The 16,902-nt window shown below is 37.8% G+C and overlaps 4 protein-coding genes across 6 annotated transcripts; 3 read left to right on the top strand and 1 right to left on the bottom strand.

Annotated features, from left to right (window-relative positions):
- Positions 1 to 194: 194 nt before the first annotated feature.
- LOC116731615 (zinc finger protein 91-like) lies at positions 195 to 4,677 on the bottom strand. The gene is made up of 2 exons (XM_032581428.1): positions 4,554 to 4,677; positions 195 to 3,249 (listed from the first exon to the last, which is right to left on the bottom strand). Exons 1-2 carry the CDS (start codon positions 4,597 to 4,599, stop codon positions 1,373 to 1,375), a joined length of 1,923 nt encoding a protein of 640 aa, XP_032437319.1. The 5' UTR covers positions 4,600 to 4,677; the 3' UTR covers positions 195 to 1,372.
- A 488-nt stretch (positions 4,678 to 5,165) lies between these two features.
- On the top strand, positions 5,166 to 8,990 carry LOC116731616 (gastrula zinc finger protein XlCGF57.1-like). Its single transcript, XM_032581429.1, has 2 exons — positions 5,166 to 5,550; positions 6,504 to 8,990. The coding sequence occupies exons 1-2, from the start codon at positions 5,442 to 5,444 to the stop codon at positions 7,991 to 7,993; spliced, it is 1,599 nt and encodes a 532-aa protein (XP_032437320.1). The 5' UTR covers positions 5,166 to 5,441; the 3' UTR covers positions 7,994 to 8,990.
- A 502-nt stretch (positions 8,991 to 9,492) lies between these two features.
- On the top strand, positions 9,493 to 12,845 carry LOC116731619 (gastrula zinc finger protein XlCGF8.2DB-like). Its single transcript, XM_032581431.1, has 2 exons — positions 9,493 to 9,833; positions 11,264 to 12,845. The coding sequence occupies exons 1-2, from the start codon at positions 9,752 to 9,754 to the stop codon at positions 12,355 to 12,357; spliced, it is 1,176 nt and encodes a 391-aa protein (XP_032437322.1). The 5' UTR covers positions 9,493 to 9,751; the 3' UTR covers positions 12,358 to 12,845.
- A 1,149-nt stretch (positions 12,846 to 13,994) lies between these two features.
- Positions 13,995 to 16,770, top strand: LOC116731785 (zinc finger protein OZF-like). Of its 3 annotated transcripts, none has more exons than XM_032581625.1 (2): positions 13,995 to 14,433; positions 15,049 to 16,770. In XM_032581625.1, the coding sequence occupies exons 1-2, from the start codon at positions 14,404 to 14,406 to the stop codon at positions 16,279 to 16,281; spliced, it is 1,263 nt and encodes a 420-aa protein (XP_032437516.1). In that variant the 5' UTR covers positions 13,995 to 14,403; the 3' UTR covers positions 16,282 to 16,770. The 3 variants fall into 3 exon arrangements, with proteins under 3 accessions (XP_032437516.1, XP_032437515.1, XP_032437514.1); XM_032581624.1 differs by having other exon boundaries at positions 13,996 to 14,406; positions 15,059 to 16,770; XM_032581623.1 differs by having other exon boundaries at positions 13,996 to 14,433; positions 15,059 to 16,770.
- Positions 16,771 to 16,902: the final 132 nt, after the last annotated feature.

The following is a 16,902-nucleotide window of genomic DNA, read 5'->3' as shown; positions in this document are numbered from 1 at the left end:
TCTTTGTGTTGGTGCAACTAAAAAACAAAGCTAGGAAAATGATTTGACCAAAGAAGAAGACAGGTAAAAATGTTACTTAACATTAGGGCCATTACAGATTGGAGGAGTAATTTTCTGCCAAATAAAATTATACATTTTTATTTTAATTTCTGATATGTGAAAAAACAACTAAGTTTATTATCTGAGGTTCCTTATTTTCCAGTAAATTCTTGACTTTTTGACATCAAAGAGTATTCAAGTTTTTTTATTGAAACTGTTAATCTCTTACATTTCTTTTGGTGGAAATTTACTCCGCTATGGCCAGTTATCCACAATATCCTCATTACTACAACATAAAATGTAAATCTGCAAATAAATTAAACAAAAATAACAAAAAGCAACCTTAGCATCGTCCGTGTCGTTTTATTTAACAACAGACCCACTACAACCTTTCATCTGGAAAGGCAGCAGTTTGGACTCATTTCATTGGAATATTAATGATTTAAATTAAAATACAAATTCTAGCCCTGAAACAGAAAATCTGACTCAACCTGTTGCATTAATCAGCACATTTCTAAACCACACAGCCTGACAAACACTTCAGGAAACCTGATTATTTCAGGCAGCCTGACAGAAAACCAATGATCCCTGCTTCTGGAACAGCTTTATGAAGAGATTCTCAGAATAGATTCGCTTTGGTGATTTTTATCCCAAACTTTCAGGATTTCAGATAAAACAAACACAAATAAATAAAAACAATAGTAAAAAAAAGTTTAAACAAATAAAAATACTATTTCATTAGAGTTTTATTCCTGACACAAGTGGAGCTGCAGCTTATTTGGTCGTATATCAACTTTAGTATGACAGTATTTCTTATTCCAAGATGCTCTTTATGACAATTTATCTTAATATGATGAATTTGAAAACTCATCATACTGAGATAAATGTATAAAACAGTTGAGGGATACAAAACATTGATTTCTCTTGAATCAAACTCATTCTTAGGTTTGAAAATAAAAGACCAGACCTAGTCTCTGGATTTTTGCAAACCTCAAAAAACTTTAGATACAGCATAGCTGAAGATTATTAAATAAATAAATTTGTAAATTCTTCAGTAAAAATGGTGTTCAGTTGTAGAATCAGATTTCCCTGTAAATCTGCTTCTGGTACTAAACCAGCTCCATAGGATGCAAGAAGACACTTTAACTTGAACTTCATTTATTTTTTTATCAGAAGGTGGCACTACTGAGCTCTTCCTTAAGAAATTAACCATTTCTGAGAATATTTTTCAGTAAAAACCTCACTGTTTCAAGAAGCTTCAGGAAATAACTGACATACAATTTTTCAAACCGAAAAAAATAGTCATTGAAGCAACGTCTGCAGATGAGTCACTTCAGCTGTATAGCGTGTATCGTTTCAGGTTGATGCTCGTGTCCTCCTCGTGTGTTTGTTCCCCTGACGACTCACCAACACACTGATGGTATTTGAGCTCCGTGAACCAGGCAAAGCTTTTCTTACACGTGTCACAGTTGTACTTCCTTTCCGCATCGTGGATGGACATGTGAGACAGCATGCTTGCCTTGTTTGTGTATTTTTTCCCACAAATCGAGCAGCTGAACGGCTTCTCTCCAGTGTGAGTTCTTATGTGAACCTTGAGGTTCGAGCTGGAGGTGGATTTGTGTCCACAGATGGAACAGAAGTACCTCTCTGTGTGTTGCTTCATGTGGATCTTCAGGTAGGAGCTATAGCGGAAGGCTTTGGCACACTGAGGGCAGCTGTATGGTTTTACGTCCGTCACGTATTTCACTCCTTTCTCCAAAGCCTCTTGTTTCTGCGGGTTTGAACTCAACTGCGGCTTCTTGTAGTCCTTCCAGAAGTCGCTGTCGACGCTGTCGTCGCTCTCGGGTTGCAAAGACTCCGACGGTTTGTTATTGGAGCAGCTGGAAGGATTTCTGCCAGAATCGCTTTCTGAATTTGAACCCGACCCAAGTTTTGTTTTCGGTCTCCAACATTCGCTGTCGTCCGTGTCGGGGTCGGAAAACTCTGAGGTTTTTTCCGTCTTACCTGGTTCCCCTTCTTCCACACAGTCTTTATGCTCCTCTGTGGGATGAAGCTGTAAGAACTGAGGCTTCTCTTCTTCGTCTTCGTTCTTCATCGGCACAGGACTGAAAGTGAACCTGCCGATCTCCGTTTCCTCTTCTTCTTCTTTAATCTGCGGACGCCGCAAATCCTCCTCCTTCACCTTCTTCTGTATCTTTGTGATCCTGTAAGTCTCAGAGACGTTATTGGGTCCATTGAGGTTGAAATTTGGCAGAAGTTCACTTGAGTCTGTCCACAAGTCATTTTCAGTTTTAAAAGACGCTGAAACCTCCATGTTGGTCTCTTTTTGCAGATCAGAATCTGTGTTCACCGGGTCTCTTGTGCCAATGTCATCACCCTCAGCCGCCTCCTCGGTCTGTTCCTGAGGAAGCTCTGATGTCTGATGAATAGTCTTGTGTTTAGACAGCAGATAATAGGTACAAAACTCAGCGCCACACACTCTGCAGCGGAACACCTTCTTCCTTTTCCTGTGCACCTCCATGTGTTTGGTGAGGTGCCTCCTCCAGGCGAAGTCCTTCCCGCAGACGTGGCAGGTGAACTGGGTTTGTCTGGTGTGGAGCCTCATGTGCTGAATCAACGAGTCTTTGTCGCTGCAGCTGGTGTTACAGACCGAACAACTGAACAGTTTTCCTCTGGAATGATGCCTGAGGTGCAGGTCGAGGTGTTCGCTCGTGGTGAATCCGTCGCCACACTGAGAGCAGCAGAGCAGCTTGTTGGTTGGAATCTGTTCCTCGGTTTGTTTATGAGGATGCTCAAGAGAGTCGCACTCATGATTAACAAGCTCCGACTCTGAACTGACGGTTTTCTTGCAGATAATGCAGGTCAGCAGCTTCTCTCCTGTATGATCTGAGGTGTGTATCGTCAGCAGGCCTCCTGTTGTGAATTCTGCTGCACAGAAAAAGCAGCTAAGCCGTTTTGTGTCAGAATGACTTTCCGAATCACTCGCCCCTTCTTTTATTTGGCTATTTAAACTCAGCTGTGCAGAGTGGCAGTTTGTAATGTTCTCCATATAGTCTTCACTTGTATGTTTAAAAACATTAGCTTCAGTTAGTCTTTGAGGAGGATGCAGACTGTTTTTCTTATCTTTATAAAGCTTGTCCTCCTGGTCCAGTCCAGAGCTATTAATCTGCTGATTCGGTGGAGTCTTTACTTCAAACACCTGCAGGGTAGCTAAAAAACAGAAACAACAAATTTATGTTTGAATTAGTGTCTATACATGAACAACCTGCTACATTAAGCCTCTCAAAGTTTGATGTTTATAAAGTGCTTTAACAGCCACAGCTGAAACAATGTGCTGAACATCAGTCATAAGGAAATAAGACAAAAGAAAGCATAAAAATAAAGTGACAAAGCTAAACACAAAATAATTAATTAAAAGCTCAATTCAAAACACAAGAAAATGGTGCAGTTAAACAGACAAATTATTTGGTCTTTCAAATTTAGGGCCAAATTGAATAAATGTTGATCATTAATGGGATGAGTTAGTGATATTTGGCAGCAATTTAAGTTACAATCTATTACAGTTCACTCACTATATCAGCGAAACTTTCTTGCCATGTTTAAAAATGTATTAGTAGAACACAAAATGGATCTCAGATAATAAAAACCAGGCAAAAGCTGACAGAAAAACATCTAAAGAGACTTTTGTGACACCAGTTCATGAGCTTTTTTTCCGATTTATTTATTCCACATAAATAACAGTTGTGGGCTGCAGGGTGGTGCCGATAGCAGCCTTGTTGCCTTGCAGGAAGAAGGATTGTGTTCCAATCCTTATGCATGGAGTTTGCATGTTCTCCTTGTGAGTCTGTGGGTTCCCTGCTGGGAACTCCAGCTTCCTCCCACAAACAGTCCAAAACCTTACTGTCTGGTTAATTAGTCTCTCTAAATCAGAGGCCCACATTCATCATGTGGGCCAAAATTGTCAGTTCACAAGTACTTGTGAGCCTAAAAATAAATGAAAATAGCAACAAAAAAACATCAGCAGACTGAGTCCGCATGTATCAGAAGTAACATTTGTGTGCATAGTTACTTTATGTGCAGTAATTGCACAACAACACTCGATTAGATTTAGGTACCAACACTATTACACAACCAGTTACAGAAACTGTTGTCTTAGTTGAGTTTTTGTCAATGACAATGAGGTAAATGTTTTACTCTTTGGTTTCTCATACCATAATTTTCAATCACTTTTAGCAAATAACACAAAGTAGCACAAATTGTTAAAGAGATCTTCAGATTCCCACAACATCGATGCTATTTTATAATATAATCATTACAATACACAATAAGCATAAAATACAGCGCATTACCGATAAAACTTTTAAAATGTTAATGCATAAGTATAATTAAAACGATATCAGGTGCCAGGTTGTGTTCTAAGAATAGCTTGGCTACCTTTATCTTAGCATCGATTTTAGATATAAACTTCAGAACAAACTGATGAATGTAAAACAAAGAGAAAAACGGAACCGAACCTGTGTGTCCCGATCCAGTAGATGGTCTTTGTTGAAATAGATCCATTCTTTAAAAATGGTTAAAACGGCCAAATTTCACTCCGAACGACTTTAACCTACCAACATAAACAAATGCGGAACGGTTGAAAACTACTTTCCGGTAATGAGTTTCAAAATAAAACTCAAACTACGGCAATCCTTTTTTATTTTGATCAGGTTTTGTTCAAATTATTATTATTAATAATAATAATAATAATAATAATAATAATAATAATAATAATAATAATAATAATAAAAAAACATAAAAAATGTATTTAGATGTAATACAAATCATGGTGGTTGAGCTTATCCTCGATAATTCTGTTTCTGCGTGGCAACAGAGAAGTTGTTAATGTTTTATTTAATGAAATAGGTCATAATAATGAATAAAGTCATAAAAACAATGTCTTTTTTAAGAGTCTGTATAAAATATGTAGTTTCAGCTGTAACTCGATACATTACATAACCACTGATCATCCTTTTAGCACAAACTAAAACCAACCAAAATTACGAGAATATCGTTCGTCGTACGGGTTTACTGTATCCAAATCTGAGCTCTTATTTTGAACTCGCACTAGAGAAAACAAAGAATAACGGAAGTGAGTCCGTCGTTGTCAGCAGCTGCTGCTGTACTGTATTCCCAGTTTCTCCACGTATATCCCATCTAAAGGGAGTTAGTTTGACCAATTAATGTGTCTAAATGTAAGTCCTTCATTGTTTTAACGGTATTTTCTGTTTTTTTTCTGGCAGCAGCTAAGCTAATGTTAGCTTAGCATACTGAACGACAGGACGGGACGTTGTCACAGCGACGCTTTGACGGTGATCAGGCTGCGTTCATGATGGAGTTTATGGAGAAGTTCCTCTGATTGTATGAAGATGTCTGAGCTCCAGAGGATGATGAAGTTAGACACCGAGCAACCAGAACCAGCAGCGGAAAGACCGACTGGAAGAAAATCTGGGGAATCTCCCCGACTTTCTGGTAAAGTCTCTGCTTTTTCTCTTTGTTTTTAATCTTTTAATGTCTGATATCGACTTCAAGGACAGCAAATAGTGGGTCATCTTTAAAACCAGACCAATTCTATTCAGTCTAACAGGTGCAAAGTAATGTTTTTGAATGACATTATATTGGGTAAGTTTACCTTTACATTCTCTTATATATTTCCCAGTAAGTGAACCCATTTGTATCCACTCATCGTCCCCAAATACAGTAACAAAGTCCTTTTCCCACAATACAGTTAGGATTTTGCAATCTAAACCAAAAATGTTTTCAGTAACACTTTATTTGACGGGTTGTTAATAAGACTGTCATTAGACCGTCATAAACATGAGTAAGTCTTCGTGAATATTTATCGCTGTTGTCATAAAGTGTCATTCGGTAAATCATGACACTTTTAATACAAAGTTGACATTATTCAAAATGTCTTTGTTATGACAACTTGGTATTAACCAAGAAACCATGATCTGACATAAATTTGTTATAAAAGTATTGCTGATTAAACTTTAAAAACTATGTAGCTTTATGTTATTAAAGCAAAAGTTTAATCAGTAATAGTTTTATAACAAATTTATGTCAGATCATGATTTCTTGGTTAATGTCAAATTGTCATAACGAAGACTCAGTCTTATTCACACCCCGTCAAACAAAGTGTTACCAATGTTCCTTTACTACCAGATTATAGTTCTCCATTATGAGGCATAAACACTCTGCAATATTATAATTTATCGCAATAACTTTTGAGACAATTTATTGTCCAGCAAAATTTGTTGTGACAGAAATACTCAGAAAGTGCAGTGATGTTTTTGCTGTTGATTGTTGTGTTATAACCAAGAAATGTGTGAGTTCTTTGGTTTCATTCATTTCTTGTACAGCAGGTAGTGTCTGGATCATCTCTGTAGAAAAATAACCCAGGGTGTGTTTCTGTTTTCCTGCAGGCGTCCACCAGGTCAAACAGGAAGTAGTTTCTGAGGAGGAGAAGTGGAGTCTCAAACCAGACCAGGAGGAGCAGAAGCCTCCAGAGATTAAAGAGGAACAGGAGGAGAATGAGATTACAGAGTTAACTTTCAGTCCTGTCCTTGTGAAGAATGAAGATGATGAAGAGAAACCCCAGCTCTCAGAGCTTCCTCACTGCAAGACCGAAGAGGACAGAGCTTCTGTTGGACCAGAACCAGATCAGTGTGTAGAATCAGACAATGAAGACAACACTTCAGATTCCTCAGAAACCGACGTCAGTGATGGAAACTGGGAGGAAAGCAGCGACTTATTGGATACAAACTCTGTTGGAAGTAATAAAGATTCAGTGGATGGTAAATCAGGAAACGGTGAATTGCACACCTGCGCAGAATGTGGCGAAAAGTTCAGCCTCCAGATTTATTTATTAAGACACCAGAGAATCCACACAGGAGAAAAACCTTTCAGCTGCTCTTCTTGCCGGCAAGCTTTTATATTGAAACATGCCTTAATGAAACATGTGGAAACTCATAGTGACGACAAACCTTTCAGCTGCTCCATCTGTGGCCAGAACTTCAGGAGGAAGGGATGGTTAACTCAGCACATGAGGAGACACACTGGAAGAAAACCTTACAGCTGCTCCATCTGTGACTGTTCTTTTGTGTGCAAGCGTGAATTAGCTGAGCATACAAGGACTCATAGTGGAGAGAAACCTTTCAGCTGCTCTGTCTGCAAGGCACCTTTTTCAAGTGAAAGAACGCTGGTGGTGCACTCAAAAATCCACAGCGGACAGAAACCACACAGCTGCGCTTATTGTCCAACAACGTTTAGAAGAAAAGACAGTTTGAAGCGACACTTAAAAACCCACAGTGGAGAGAAACCGTTCAGCTGCTCTGTCTGCAGCCAAAACTTCAGCGTCAGGGAGAGCCTGAATCGGCACATGAGGCGTCACACAGGAGAAAAACCTTACAAGTGCTCTGTCTGTGAGGCCCGCTTTCAGCTAAAGCAAACTTTAGTGGAGCACAAAAGAATTCACACAGGGGAGAAACCGTTCAGCTGCTCTGTCTGTCAGGAAGCCTTCAGGAGAAAACAGGATTTTGTGAACCACACAAAAATTCACAGCAAGGCTACCTGTGAGTTGTGCGGCCAAAGCTTCGACAAAGCTGTTCGCTTGGCTCGGCACATGAGATTTCATGACAGTGAGAGATCTTTCAGCTGCTCCATTTGCGCAGTGGCTTTCATCAGGAAGAATGCCTTAATCCAGCACATGAGAACCCACTCAGAGGAGAGACCGTTCAGCTGCTCCGTGTGCAAGGCCACCTTCAAAAGGAAGGATGGCTTGAAGCTGCACATGAGGGTTCACACCAGAGAAAAACCGTACAGCTGCAAGGGCTGCAACAAGAAGTTCAGCCAGCTGTCCTGGTCCAAAACGCATCAGAAACGATGTTCAAGCTTACGCAGCAAGCTGAGCTGATGTTGGCTTTCAAGCTACAGATTAATGAAGTTTCATCAAAATTTCTCATCATGGCCTCTAACAGAAAGTTTTTGCAGCATGAAGGAGCAATAGGGCCATGCTAAGAATTTTTTTTACATTTAAAATAACAGAACAATACCAGAATTACATTGTATTGATATGAGAATAAGCTCATAATAATATGAAAATTAAGTAGTAATTTTATGAGAAATCTGACGCGAAAAATAAAAAGTTAAATTGAGGAATGTTGAGCATCTTGTGAAGTTATACTCTATTGGTTGTTAAAAAAAAGAAAAAGAAAATATTTTTGACACATTAGCATCAAATTACTGTCAGCAGCATGACTTTAACAGGTTTGTGAAAACGACTTCTCTGTTTTCTCTCGGCTGTGTCTCAGATTAAAGCTCCTCCTGCCTGGCCTCAGAGTTTAGGCGGATGGATCACGTCTTGATAAGTTTGTAATTGTGCCTTACTCTTGAATGGGATGTTAAAACAGTAAGATTGTGTTTTTTAACTCCAACTTTCTTAAAATGTATTGACAGCTTCCTCCCTGACCTGTAGCTGTGTTTTTGGTTTTATGTTCTTGTTTGTTCATAAATCTTCTCAAACAAACTTATGAGGCCTTCAGTGAACAGCTGGATTCATTAAATTACACACAAGTCGTGACTTCCATGGGATTTTTACATGGAAACTTGTTCAGACTAAGTATAATTATCCTTCCTTCACATTCATGCACAACATTTGAACATTCAATGATGTTTGTAATTATGGCTGCTGCCTTTGAAGGCAGAATCTCTTCACCCCACGGGTCATCTCTGAATGAAAAAAACAGTTGATCTGATGGAAGATTATTATTTTTATTCATTTTAAAGAGTTTCATTTAGATTAATTTGATTGATCCTAAATCTGTGCTGTTTTACCTGTTATTTATATACTTTTAAATCAGTAATTGATTTAAACAGTTTTGATAATTTCATAATAAATAGTTGTTTGCTAAGCTTTTCTTACCTCTGTTTGTTTTTAAATATATACCTTATTTTAAAACCATTTAAGTTTGATAGTTTTGTGTGGTTTGTGTCCAACCTGGGAGCCAGTCCATTTATTAGCCTTTAGCTAGAAAGCATGCAGCTCCTTAGATCCTTCACTGTGGTTTAAATACTACAAAATTTAGCAATATTTTAAAAATGTAAAAGTAATTTTAAAATGCTAGCTTCAGCAGTTTTTCCCTGGTGCAACATATGAATAACATTTCAAGAAAGAATGGTACAAATAGTGTTAGAAATATTTGTTATGAATGGATTTTCTATAAAAAAAATAAATGTCTCATTAAAGAAAACTTCTTAAATCTAAAAACTAAAATACATTTTGTTTCTTGGACACACTGGCGTTGGTCATTTGGAGAACCTGCATGGAAAAAAACACTTAACTTTGAAGCGTTGAAGTACCATTTATTTCGAGCTTTTATTCTGAAGGCCATTAGAGCCCTCTTATACCGGAAGTGTTTGTCTCCTAGCAGCAGAAGCTATCCGAACAACGTTTAGTTTCCTCCTGACAGTGTTGGGGAAATATCCTGGTTAATGTTGCCTTACCCCGTCACTTATACACACATTTTGAAAGTCACAATGGTTTTAATTATCTTTGACAACTTTGTTTAGTTAAATTTTCTCCCGAAAGCAACAGAAGCTCAGAGTGTTAGCTTAGCTTGTTAGCTTGCAGCAGACTGACAGTGTTTCTGATGGAGTCGAGTGAAAACCTCAGATGTTCAAAGCCTTGGAGAAACGTGAGCTAACAGAGATGGAGGAACCGACACACAGTGAGCGGATGGACTCTCAGCTGGATGGTAATTTAGCGCTTCAGTTCTGTAAATGTTTAGCATTCAGGAAATAACCTGCAAAAACACAAGACAGAAGTGGACAAAATGTCGATGCTTGTTTTCATAAAACTGAAAGTGGTTTTATAAATAGTGAGACAGACAGAAATTAGCGACAGTCTGAGTTACAGCAGGATCTATCTAACCATAGCCAGGATTATAAAGAAGTAATACTTAAAAAAAAGATATAGCTATAATAAAAAATGCAAGTTCTTGCAGTATTTCCTTTTTTTCATGTAATAATTGAATTTTCACAACAGAATGACACTTAAAGTAGTGTCATTGTGTTGACACTACTTTAAGTGTCTATTTTTTTTAGATCCATTTTCTGCTCAGGCTGGAAATTTTGATTTTCTTTTTTCTTCCTTTTAATATATAATTTTCCACAAATAACATCCCATTGCAGAAAATGTATCCATCCTCTTATTGCAAAAATATTTCTTTAGTTTAAAAATGTAAAAATATAAATAAATTTGTGGATTTTTAAAAAACACAAATTTACAATAGAATATATTCCTAACAAAAGCAGTCTTTTTTCAAAAGTCTGTGTGACATTTTTGGCTCTAAATGTGTTTTATCCAGCTGGGCTGAGGGTAAAAATGGCTCTTTGGGTTGTAAAGGCTGCAGGACCCCTGGTTTAATTTATAAGAGTCACAAAGAACAAAAACAATATTTTCCTTTGCAAGTGACAAAATAAGACATGCAAAACTACCACAAAATAAACTAAATACAGCCTCACGCTTTAAGGTGTTCATGAGTTTAATCCAAATTTATGGCCAATTTTAAGTAAAATTATTAATGATAATACAAATTCCTTTTATTTAATTTTAACAGTAGTTTTTGCCCTTTTAACTATAAAAACAACAACAGAAACTACCCACTTGATCCTGATTGAAAGTTTACATATCTTAGTTCTTCTTATTATGTATTGTCCTCAGCATGAACAGCTTGAGGTCATTTCTGGTAGTTAAAGAAAACTGGATGAGTCTGGATGGGTTTTTAATCAGATGGTAAAGCTTCATGAAAAAAACATTCAGTTTCTATAAATTGTTGGTTTCCTTTGCAGGAGCCTGAGATGGCCAGTTCAGATCTTCTGCTTGGTCCTGTATACTTGATTATTGTCGCATTGGAATGTTACAACTATATGTACTAGGCAGCTTTTGTACCGATTAGTTACAATACTTCTTTTGATATCATGCTGGCGTCAACCTACCAACTTATTTAATTAAGTTCCCTTTGTCTCTGGAGCTCATATGTCTTCAAAACGTCAATAATCCACCTCCTTGTTGCGTTTATTGTTATGGCTGTAAAGCTTGTTGTAATCTGGATTTGATCTTCCTTTGTATTTTTGTTTTATTTGTGAGCTTCCTGTAACTTTCCTGTGTTTCTGTTTCCTGCAGATGTGCAGAAGGTGTTGGTTGTAAAAGAGGAGCTTCCTGCTGAGGAGGAGAACTGGAGTCACAACCTGGATCAGAAACACTCACAGATCAAACAGGAACAGGAGGAGAATGAGATTACAGAGTTTATATTCAAGCCTGTGAAGAGTGAAGACGATGAAGAGAAACCTCAGCTTCACTGCCAATCTGAGAAGAAGAGAGACAGAGGTTCAGAATTAGGTCATGCAGATTCTTCTGAGACAGACGTCAGCGATGGAAACTGGGAGGAGAGCGGTGAAACTCCATCTCATTTAGACTCTTTAGGGAACAATAAATTTCCTGTAAGTGAAAAAGGCAAGCAGCTCCATAGCTGCAGTGAATGTGGGAAAACATTTAACCAAAAGTCTGATTTGTTGAGGCACAACAGAGTTCACACAGGAGAGAAACCTTTCAGCTGCTCCATCTGCAATGCCTCTTTTACATGGAAACATGTGTTAGTGCAACACCTGAGGACACACAGTGGAGAAAAACCGTTCAGCTGTGTTGTTTGTGGTCAGACATTTAGAAAGAAAGAAACTTTAACTTACCACATGAGGTGTCACAGTGACGAGAAACCTTTTAGCTGCTCTGTTTGTCTGCAAGCCTTCAGCAGGAAGGAGAGCGTAAATCGGCACATGACGTGTCACAGCGAGGACAAACCTTTCAGCTGCTCCATCTGCGGACAAAAGTTCAAGAGGAAGGAAAGTGAAACCCGACATAAGAGATGTCATTTGAAAGATAAACCTTTCAGCTGCTCCGTCTGTCACAGGAACTTCCAATCCAGGAGAACCTTGAAAGAACACACTAAGATCCACTCAGAGAACAGACCCTTCAAATGTTCTGTCTGTGACGCCGCTTTTAAAAAAAAGAGAACGTTGTCAGAACACGCAAGAATCCATACAGGAGAAAAGCCTTGCAGCTGCCTGATCTGCGGCCAAAGCCTCAGTTCCAAGTCATATCTAGCTGTTCACATGAGAAGTCACACAGGAGAGAAACCTTACAGCTGTTCTGTCTGTAAGGCCACTTTCAAATGGAAAAAAACCTTTGTAAGACACTCAAGGGTCCATTCAGGTCAATAATGAAATCCTTCAGAATGGTAGTGTTCATGTTGGTAGCAGCTTTAACACATCAAAATACTTGAAGAAGTGTTATTTCCGTAAACCTTAGAGGAAATTTCCTCCCCAAAAAATGATCATGTGAAGCACTTTGAATTGACTTGTTGCTGAAATTTCCTATTTAAATAAACTTGACTTGATTTAAAATTGGTGTTTTAGCAAAACGACAACCCCAAACACACCAGTAAGTGGTTCCACATGTTACAGATTCCAGAAGTTGATCAATTTTGTGTTACACAAATTCAAATCAGTGATCAGTATTTTGTATTAATATTTTTAATGTCTTTATTGAGAGCAAAGTCGAGCCAAAGTCAGATATTTGTTGGTGTGTAAAGTTGTTGAATAAAGCTGATTATTATTATAATGTAACTAAATATTTGCTTGGTTTTATCACAGAGAAGTTAAATATTGTAAAACTTCCAGATTTTACAATAAATGTGAAGAAAAATATTGACTGATGTTTATCTCTCTTCCTGTGTGGACTGAGACGTTTTCTTCATGTTGTGGTTTAGTTTAGAACATGCCGTTTTCCCAGTGGTTTGAGTGCTTGGAATTAAAAGCAGTATAAGAGTTTTAATCACTTTAAACAATGTGTTTAGAAGTATCTCATATGCAGGCACATAGGACCTTTTCAGGCAAATTGATCAACTTATGAGTTTCTTATTTCCTGCCATTTTCAGGTTTGACCTTATTGACTTATTTTTTAACAACATTGTAGGAATAGACCAATAACTGATCCGACTTGCTTGGTTAAGTTTTTAAAATAAGTTTTTATGATGTACAGAGGCAACATGTGTCAAAGAGCTAACAAAGTTACCTAGATAGAACATGTCCAAAGAGCTTTGCTTTTTTTAGAAAGAATTTGGATACAGAATTTTTTGGGCTTCCTTCCCAAGTTCAATTATTGTTAAAGTGACGCCTAAATATGTTAATCAATTAATGATTTCAACCTGCTTACTATCATTTTGTCTTCTAATACTCTAAAGTAAATAATGTAATTCCTCTGTATGCTGTGATTTGAGTGTAACATCTTGAGAAAAGATGCTTTTATTTATTATTAGAATGTTTGAAATTTCACCAAATTCTGATTAACACTATATTATCCTCATTTTTGGTTATGTTTAAAGAGTTTTCTATAACGCATTATTAGCTCTAAGACATGTACTGTCACTTTAAAAGAGCGCATTGTTATGACGTCAGTGCTCTTTACCTGAGACGAGGTAAAGTTTCCTTGTTCTTCGTTGAGCTCACGTTTTATGTAAATGTGACCACACGCAGTTGTGAGTGTTTATATATGTTAAAACACAAAGAGGAGTCATTTAGCTGACGTCACAAGTACATTTCCCCCTAGTTTACAGCATATGCTATGCTACAGTTATGGAGTTTCTCCATGTGCTTATCTGTTTACAGGAGGATTCTTGTGTGTGGAAGAGCTGCTTGTTACCAAGCATTTTTATTTCCATTTGTTCAGGCCTCTGCCAGCAAATACTGTGGTGCGGGTATTTTCTTCAATATAACACAACGCAGAGCATATAACGATGACGCATGTCCAGGAGCATTAGTATACACCGGTTACCCGAGCTTTTATTCTGAAGGTCAATTCGACCCGAAAACAAACGACCGGAAGTGACTTTCCACTATCAGAAGCTACGTGAGCAAGTTTAGTTTCCTTTTTTTTTTCCTTCGGTATGTTAAGTCACTTCGTGGAGAAGGCCATACGAGTATAATAGCTTTTCTATTAAAGTTGTTATTAATAGCTTCGATTATGTTTTTAGTGTTTGGTTTGAATGGTTTTAGCTGAAGTTTCTTCCGGAAGTAGCACTGGGTCCGAGTGTTAGCTTAGCCCGTTAGCTGGAGACAGACAGCAGCACAGCGAGTCAGAGAAACTTTGATAGAGAATAAACTGTTTCTGACGGACTTTAAGGAGATAAAATATTCTTATGCGATTGTATGAAAACATAGGAAGTCCAGAGTGCAGGAGAAAGGAAAGGACGATGGAGGAGCCACCAGATGGTGAGCAGACGGACTCTCAGTTTTATGGTGATTATGTTTACATCTTCCCTTAACTTTAGCATTTTAGGAACAATATATTTCTTTCCAATTATAATGTAATGCATTCAAACACAAACTAACACTTATTAAATGTAAGAAACGGGGAAAAACAATATAGCAAACAAGTTTCTGAGCATTGTCAATCATTCACTCACTATTTACATACAACCAAGTTCAAGCAAAATGCTTCACAATTTTTCTACTCAGGAATCATTTGAAACTTTTGCTGTATAATAACTTTTAACAGAACACGCTCACTGCAGTTTGTCAAATAAATTAAGATAATAATGTAACGTCTGGTTTTATTTTCTATTGCTTGCAGAATATATGATTCCTGTGGTAATTCTTTCTCTTAACATGATTTGTTCTCTATTTATTTGTAAATGTATGTGTGACGCCGAATGTTTTTTAAAAGGCTACCTTAACAATGATAAGACTTTTTGATAATTGTGCTTGTAGCATGTTTTTCTGTTGGTGCGGTGCTGTGGTCAGATTTTCCCCAAATAGTTTAGTACATTGATTTGTAGTTTTTACTGTCAAAGTTTGATAATAAACACAGTTTTCACTTTATATGAAAACTGATATTACTTGTATTTGTTTGAGTTTCCTGCAGATGTCCAGCAAGTGTTGGTGATTAAAGAGGAGCTGGTTGTTGAGGAGGAGGACTGGAGTGCCAGACCAGACCAGGAGGACCAGAAGCCTCCTCAGATTAAAGAGGAAGAGGAGGAGAATGAGATCACAGGGTTAACTTTCAGTCCTGTTCATGTGAAGAGTGAAGATGAGGAAGAGATACCTCAGCTGTCAGAACTTCTTCCCAGTCAGACTGAGGGGAACAGAGACTCTGAGGAATCAGATGATGACAAAACTTCAAATTGTTCTTCAGAGACAGACGTCAGTGATGGAAACTGGGAGGAAAGTGAAGCTCAGTCAGATTTAGACTCTGTGAAAAAAGATGCCGTTCCTGTTGGTGATAGAAAATGTGGCAAAAGTAAAAAGTTACACATCTGTCCCGACTGCGGAAAAACATTCAGAAGCAGGCAAGGTTTGTTAGGACACCACAGAATACACACCGGAGAAAATCCTTTCAGCTGCTCCATTTGTAACAAAACCTTTTCTTCAAAAGGAAACTTGCAAAAACACTCAAAGGTCCACACAGGGGAAAGACCATTCAAATGTTCTGTCTGTGGCGTGGCTCTTAAAAGGAAAAACTCACTAATTGAACACACAAGAATCCACACTGGGGAGAAGCCGTTCAGTTGCTCCGTCTGCGGCCGAAGCTTTGGTTTCAGCTCCTATCTAAAAGTTCACATGAAGTGTCACTCTGAAGAAAAACCTTACAGCTGTTCTCTATGTGCAGCTAGTTTCAAAAGGAAAAATACTTTATTGGCACATGTAAAAACCCACACTGGAGAGAAGGCTTACAGTTGCTCAGTATGCGGAAAAATGTTCAAGTGGAAAGAAAGCGAAATCCGACATATGAGGTCTCATACAAAAGAGAAACCATTCAACTGCCCCATTTGTCAAAGGAACTTTCCTTCCAGGAGAACATTGAAAGAACACGCTAAGATCCACTCAGAGAACAGACCTTTCAAATGTTCTGTCTGTGACGCTGCTTTTAAAAAAAAGAGAACTTTGTCAGAACACGTAAAAATCCACACGGGAAAAAAGCCTTGCAGCTGTCGGGTCTGCGGCCAGAGCCTCAGTTCCAAGTCATATCTAACTGTTCACATGAGAAGTCACACAGGAGAAAAACCTTACAGCTGTTCTGTCTGTAAGGCCACTTTCAAATGGAAAAAAACTTTTTTAAAACACTCAAAAATCCATGCAGCTCAATAATGAAGTCTGTGAGAATTGGACTGTTCATGTTCAGCTTCAATACATTAAAATACAGGAAATGTTATTTCCATATACCTTAGGGGAATCTCCCCCCAGAAATTATCATGTGAAGAGTTTTGTGCCACCTTGTTGCTGAAATGTGATGTACAAATAAACTTGACTTGATTTAAAATTGATGTTTTACCAAGACAGCGACCCCAAACACCACTGTAACTGAGCAGCATCTTGGTTCCAGAATATCAAGATTAATGTTACAGATTCCAGAAGTTGATCAACTTCATGTTATACAGGTTTAAATCTGTGTTTTATATTAATATTTTAATTGCCTTTATTAAGAGCAAAGCGAAGCCAAAGTCAGTTCTTGGTTTGTGTTGTTGAATATAGTTGATTCTGATTGTGATGTAACAAAATATTTGTTTGGTTTATCACAGGGAAGCTAAATGTTGAAACATTTTCCAGATTTTTAATAAATGTGAAGATGAATGTCGACCGATGTCTTTGTTGCTTACAGAGTGAGATGTTTTCGTGTTTTGGTTTAGCATAGAATGTGCAGTTTTGGTTTTGGAATGTGGTTGTTGGAACATGCAAATGAAAGCTACTAAGAATTTCAATAACTTTCTA

This window comes from Xiphophorus hellerii, chromosome 13 (assembly GCF_003331165.1).
Source record: "Xiphophorus hellerii strain 12219 chromosome 13, Xiphophorus_hellerii-4.1, whole genome shotgun sequence".
In the NCBI taxonomy this organism is placed as follows: domain Eukaryota; kingdom Metazoa; phylum Chordata; class Actinopteri; order Cyprinodontiformes; family Poeciliidae; genus Xiphophorus; species Xiphophorus hellerii.
Note: the sequence above shows the minus strand (reverse complement) of the source record. Positions and strands in the feature narration are given on the sequence as shown.

Coding starts and splice junctions, on each gene's coding strand:
- LOC116731615 (XM_032581428.1), bottom strand. CDS start 4,599: ATGGATCTATTTCAACAAAGACCATCTACTGGATCGGGACACACAG. Junction 3,250..4,553: donor TACTGGATCGGGACACACAG/GTTCGGTTCCGT, acceptor TCTGTTTTTTAG/CTACCCTGCAGGTGTTTGAA.
- LOC116731616 (XM_032581429.1), top strand. CDS start 5,442: ATGAAGATGTCTGAGCTCCAGAGGATGATGAAGTTAGACACCGAGCAA. Junction 5,551..6,503: donor GGAATCTCCCCGACTTTCTG/GTAAAGTCTCTG, acceptor GTTTTCCTGCAG/GCGTCCACCAGGTCAAACAG.
- LOC116731619 (XM_032581431.1), top strand. CDS start 9,752: ATGTTCAAAGCCTTGGAGAAACGTGAGCTAACAGAGATGGAGGAACCG. Junction 9,834..11,263: donor GATGGACTCTCAGCTGGATG/GTAATTTAGCGC, acceptor TGTTTCCTGCAG/ATGTGCAGAAGGTGTTGGTT.
- LOC116731785 (XM_032581623.1), top strand. CDS start 14,334: ATGCGATTGTATGAAAACATAGGAAGTCCAGAGTGCAGGAGAAAGGAA. Junction 14,434..15,058: donor GACGGACTCTCAGTTTTATG/GTGATTATGTTT, acceptor AGTTTCCTGCAG/ATGTCCAGCAAGTGTTGGTG.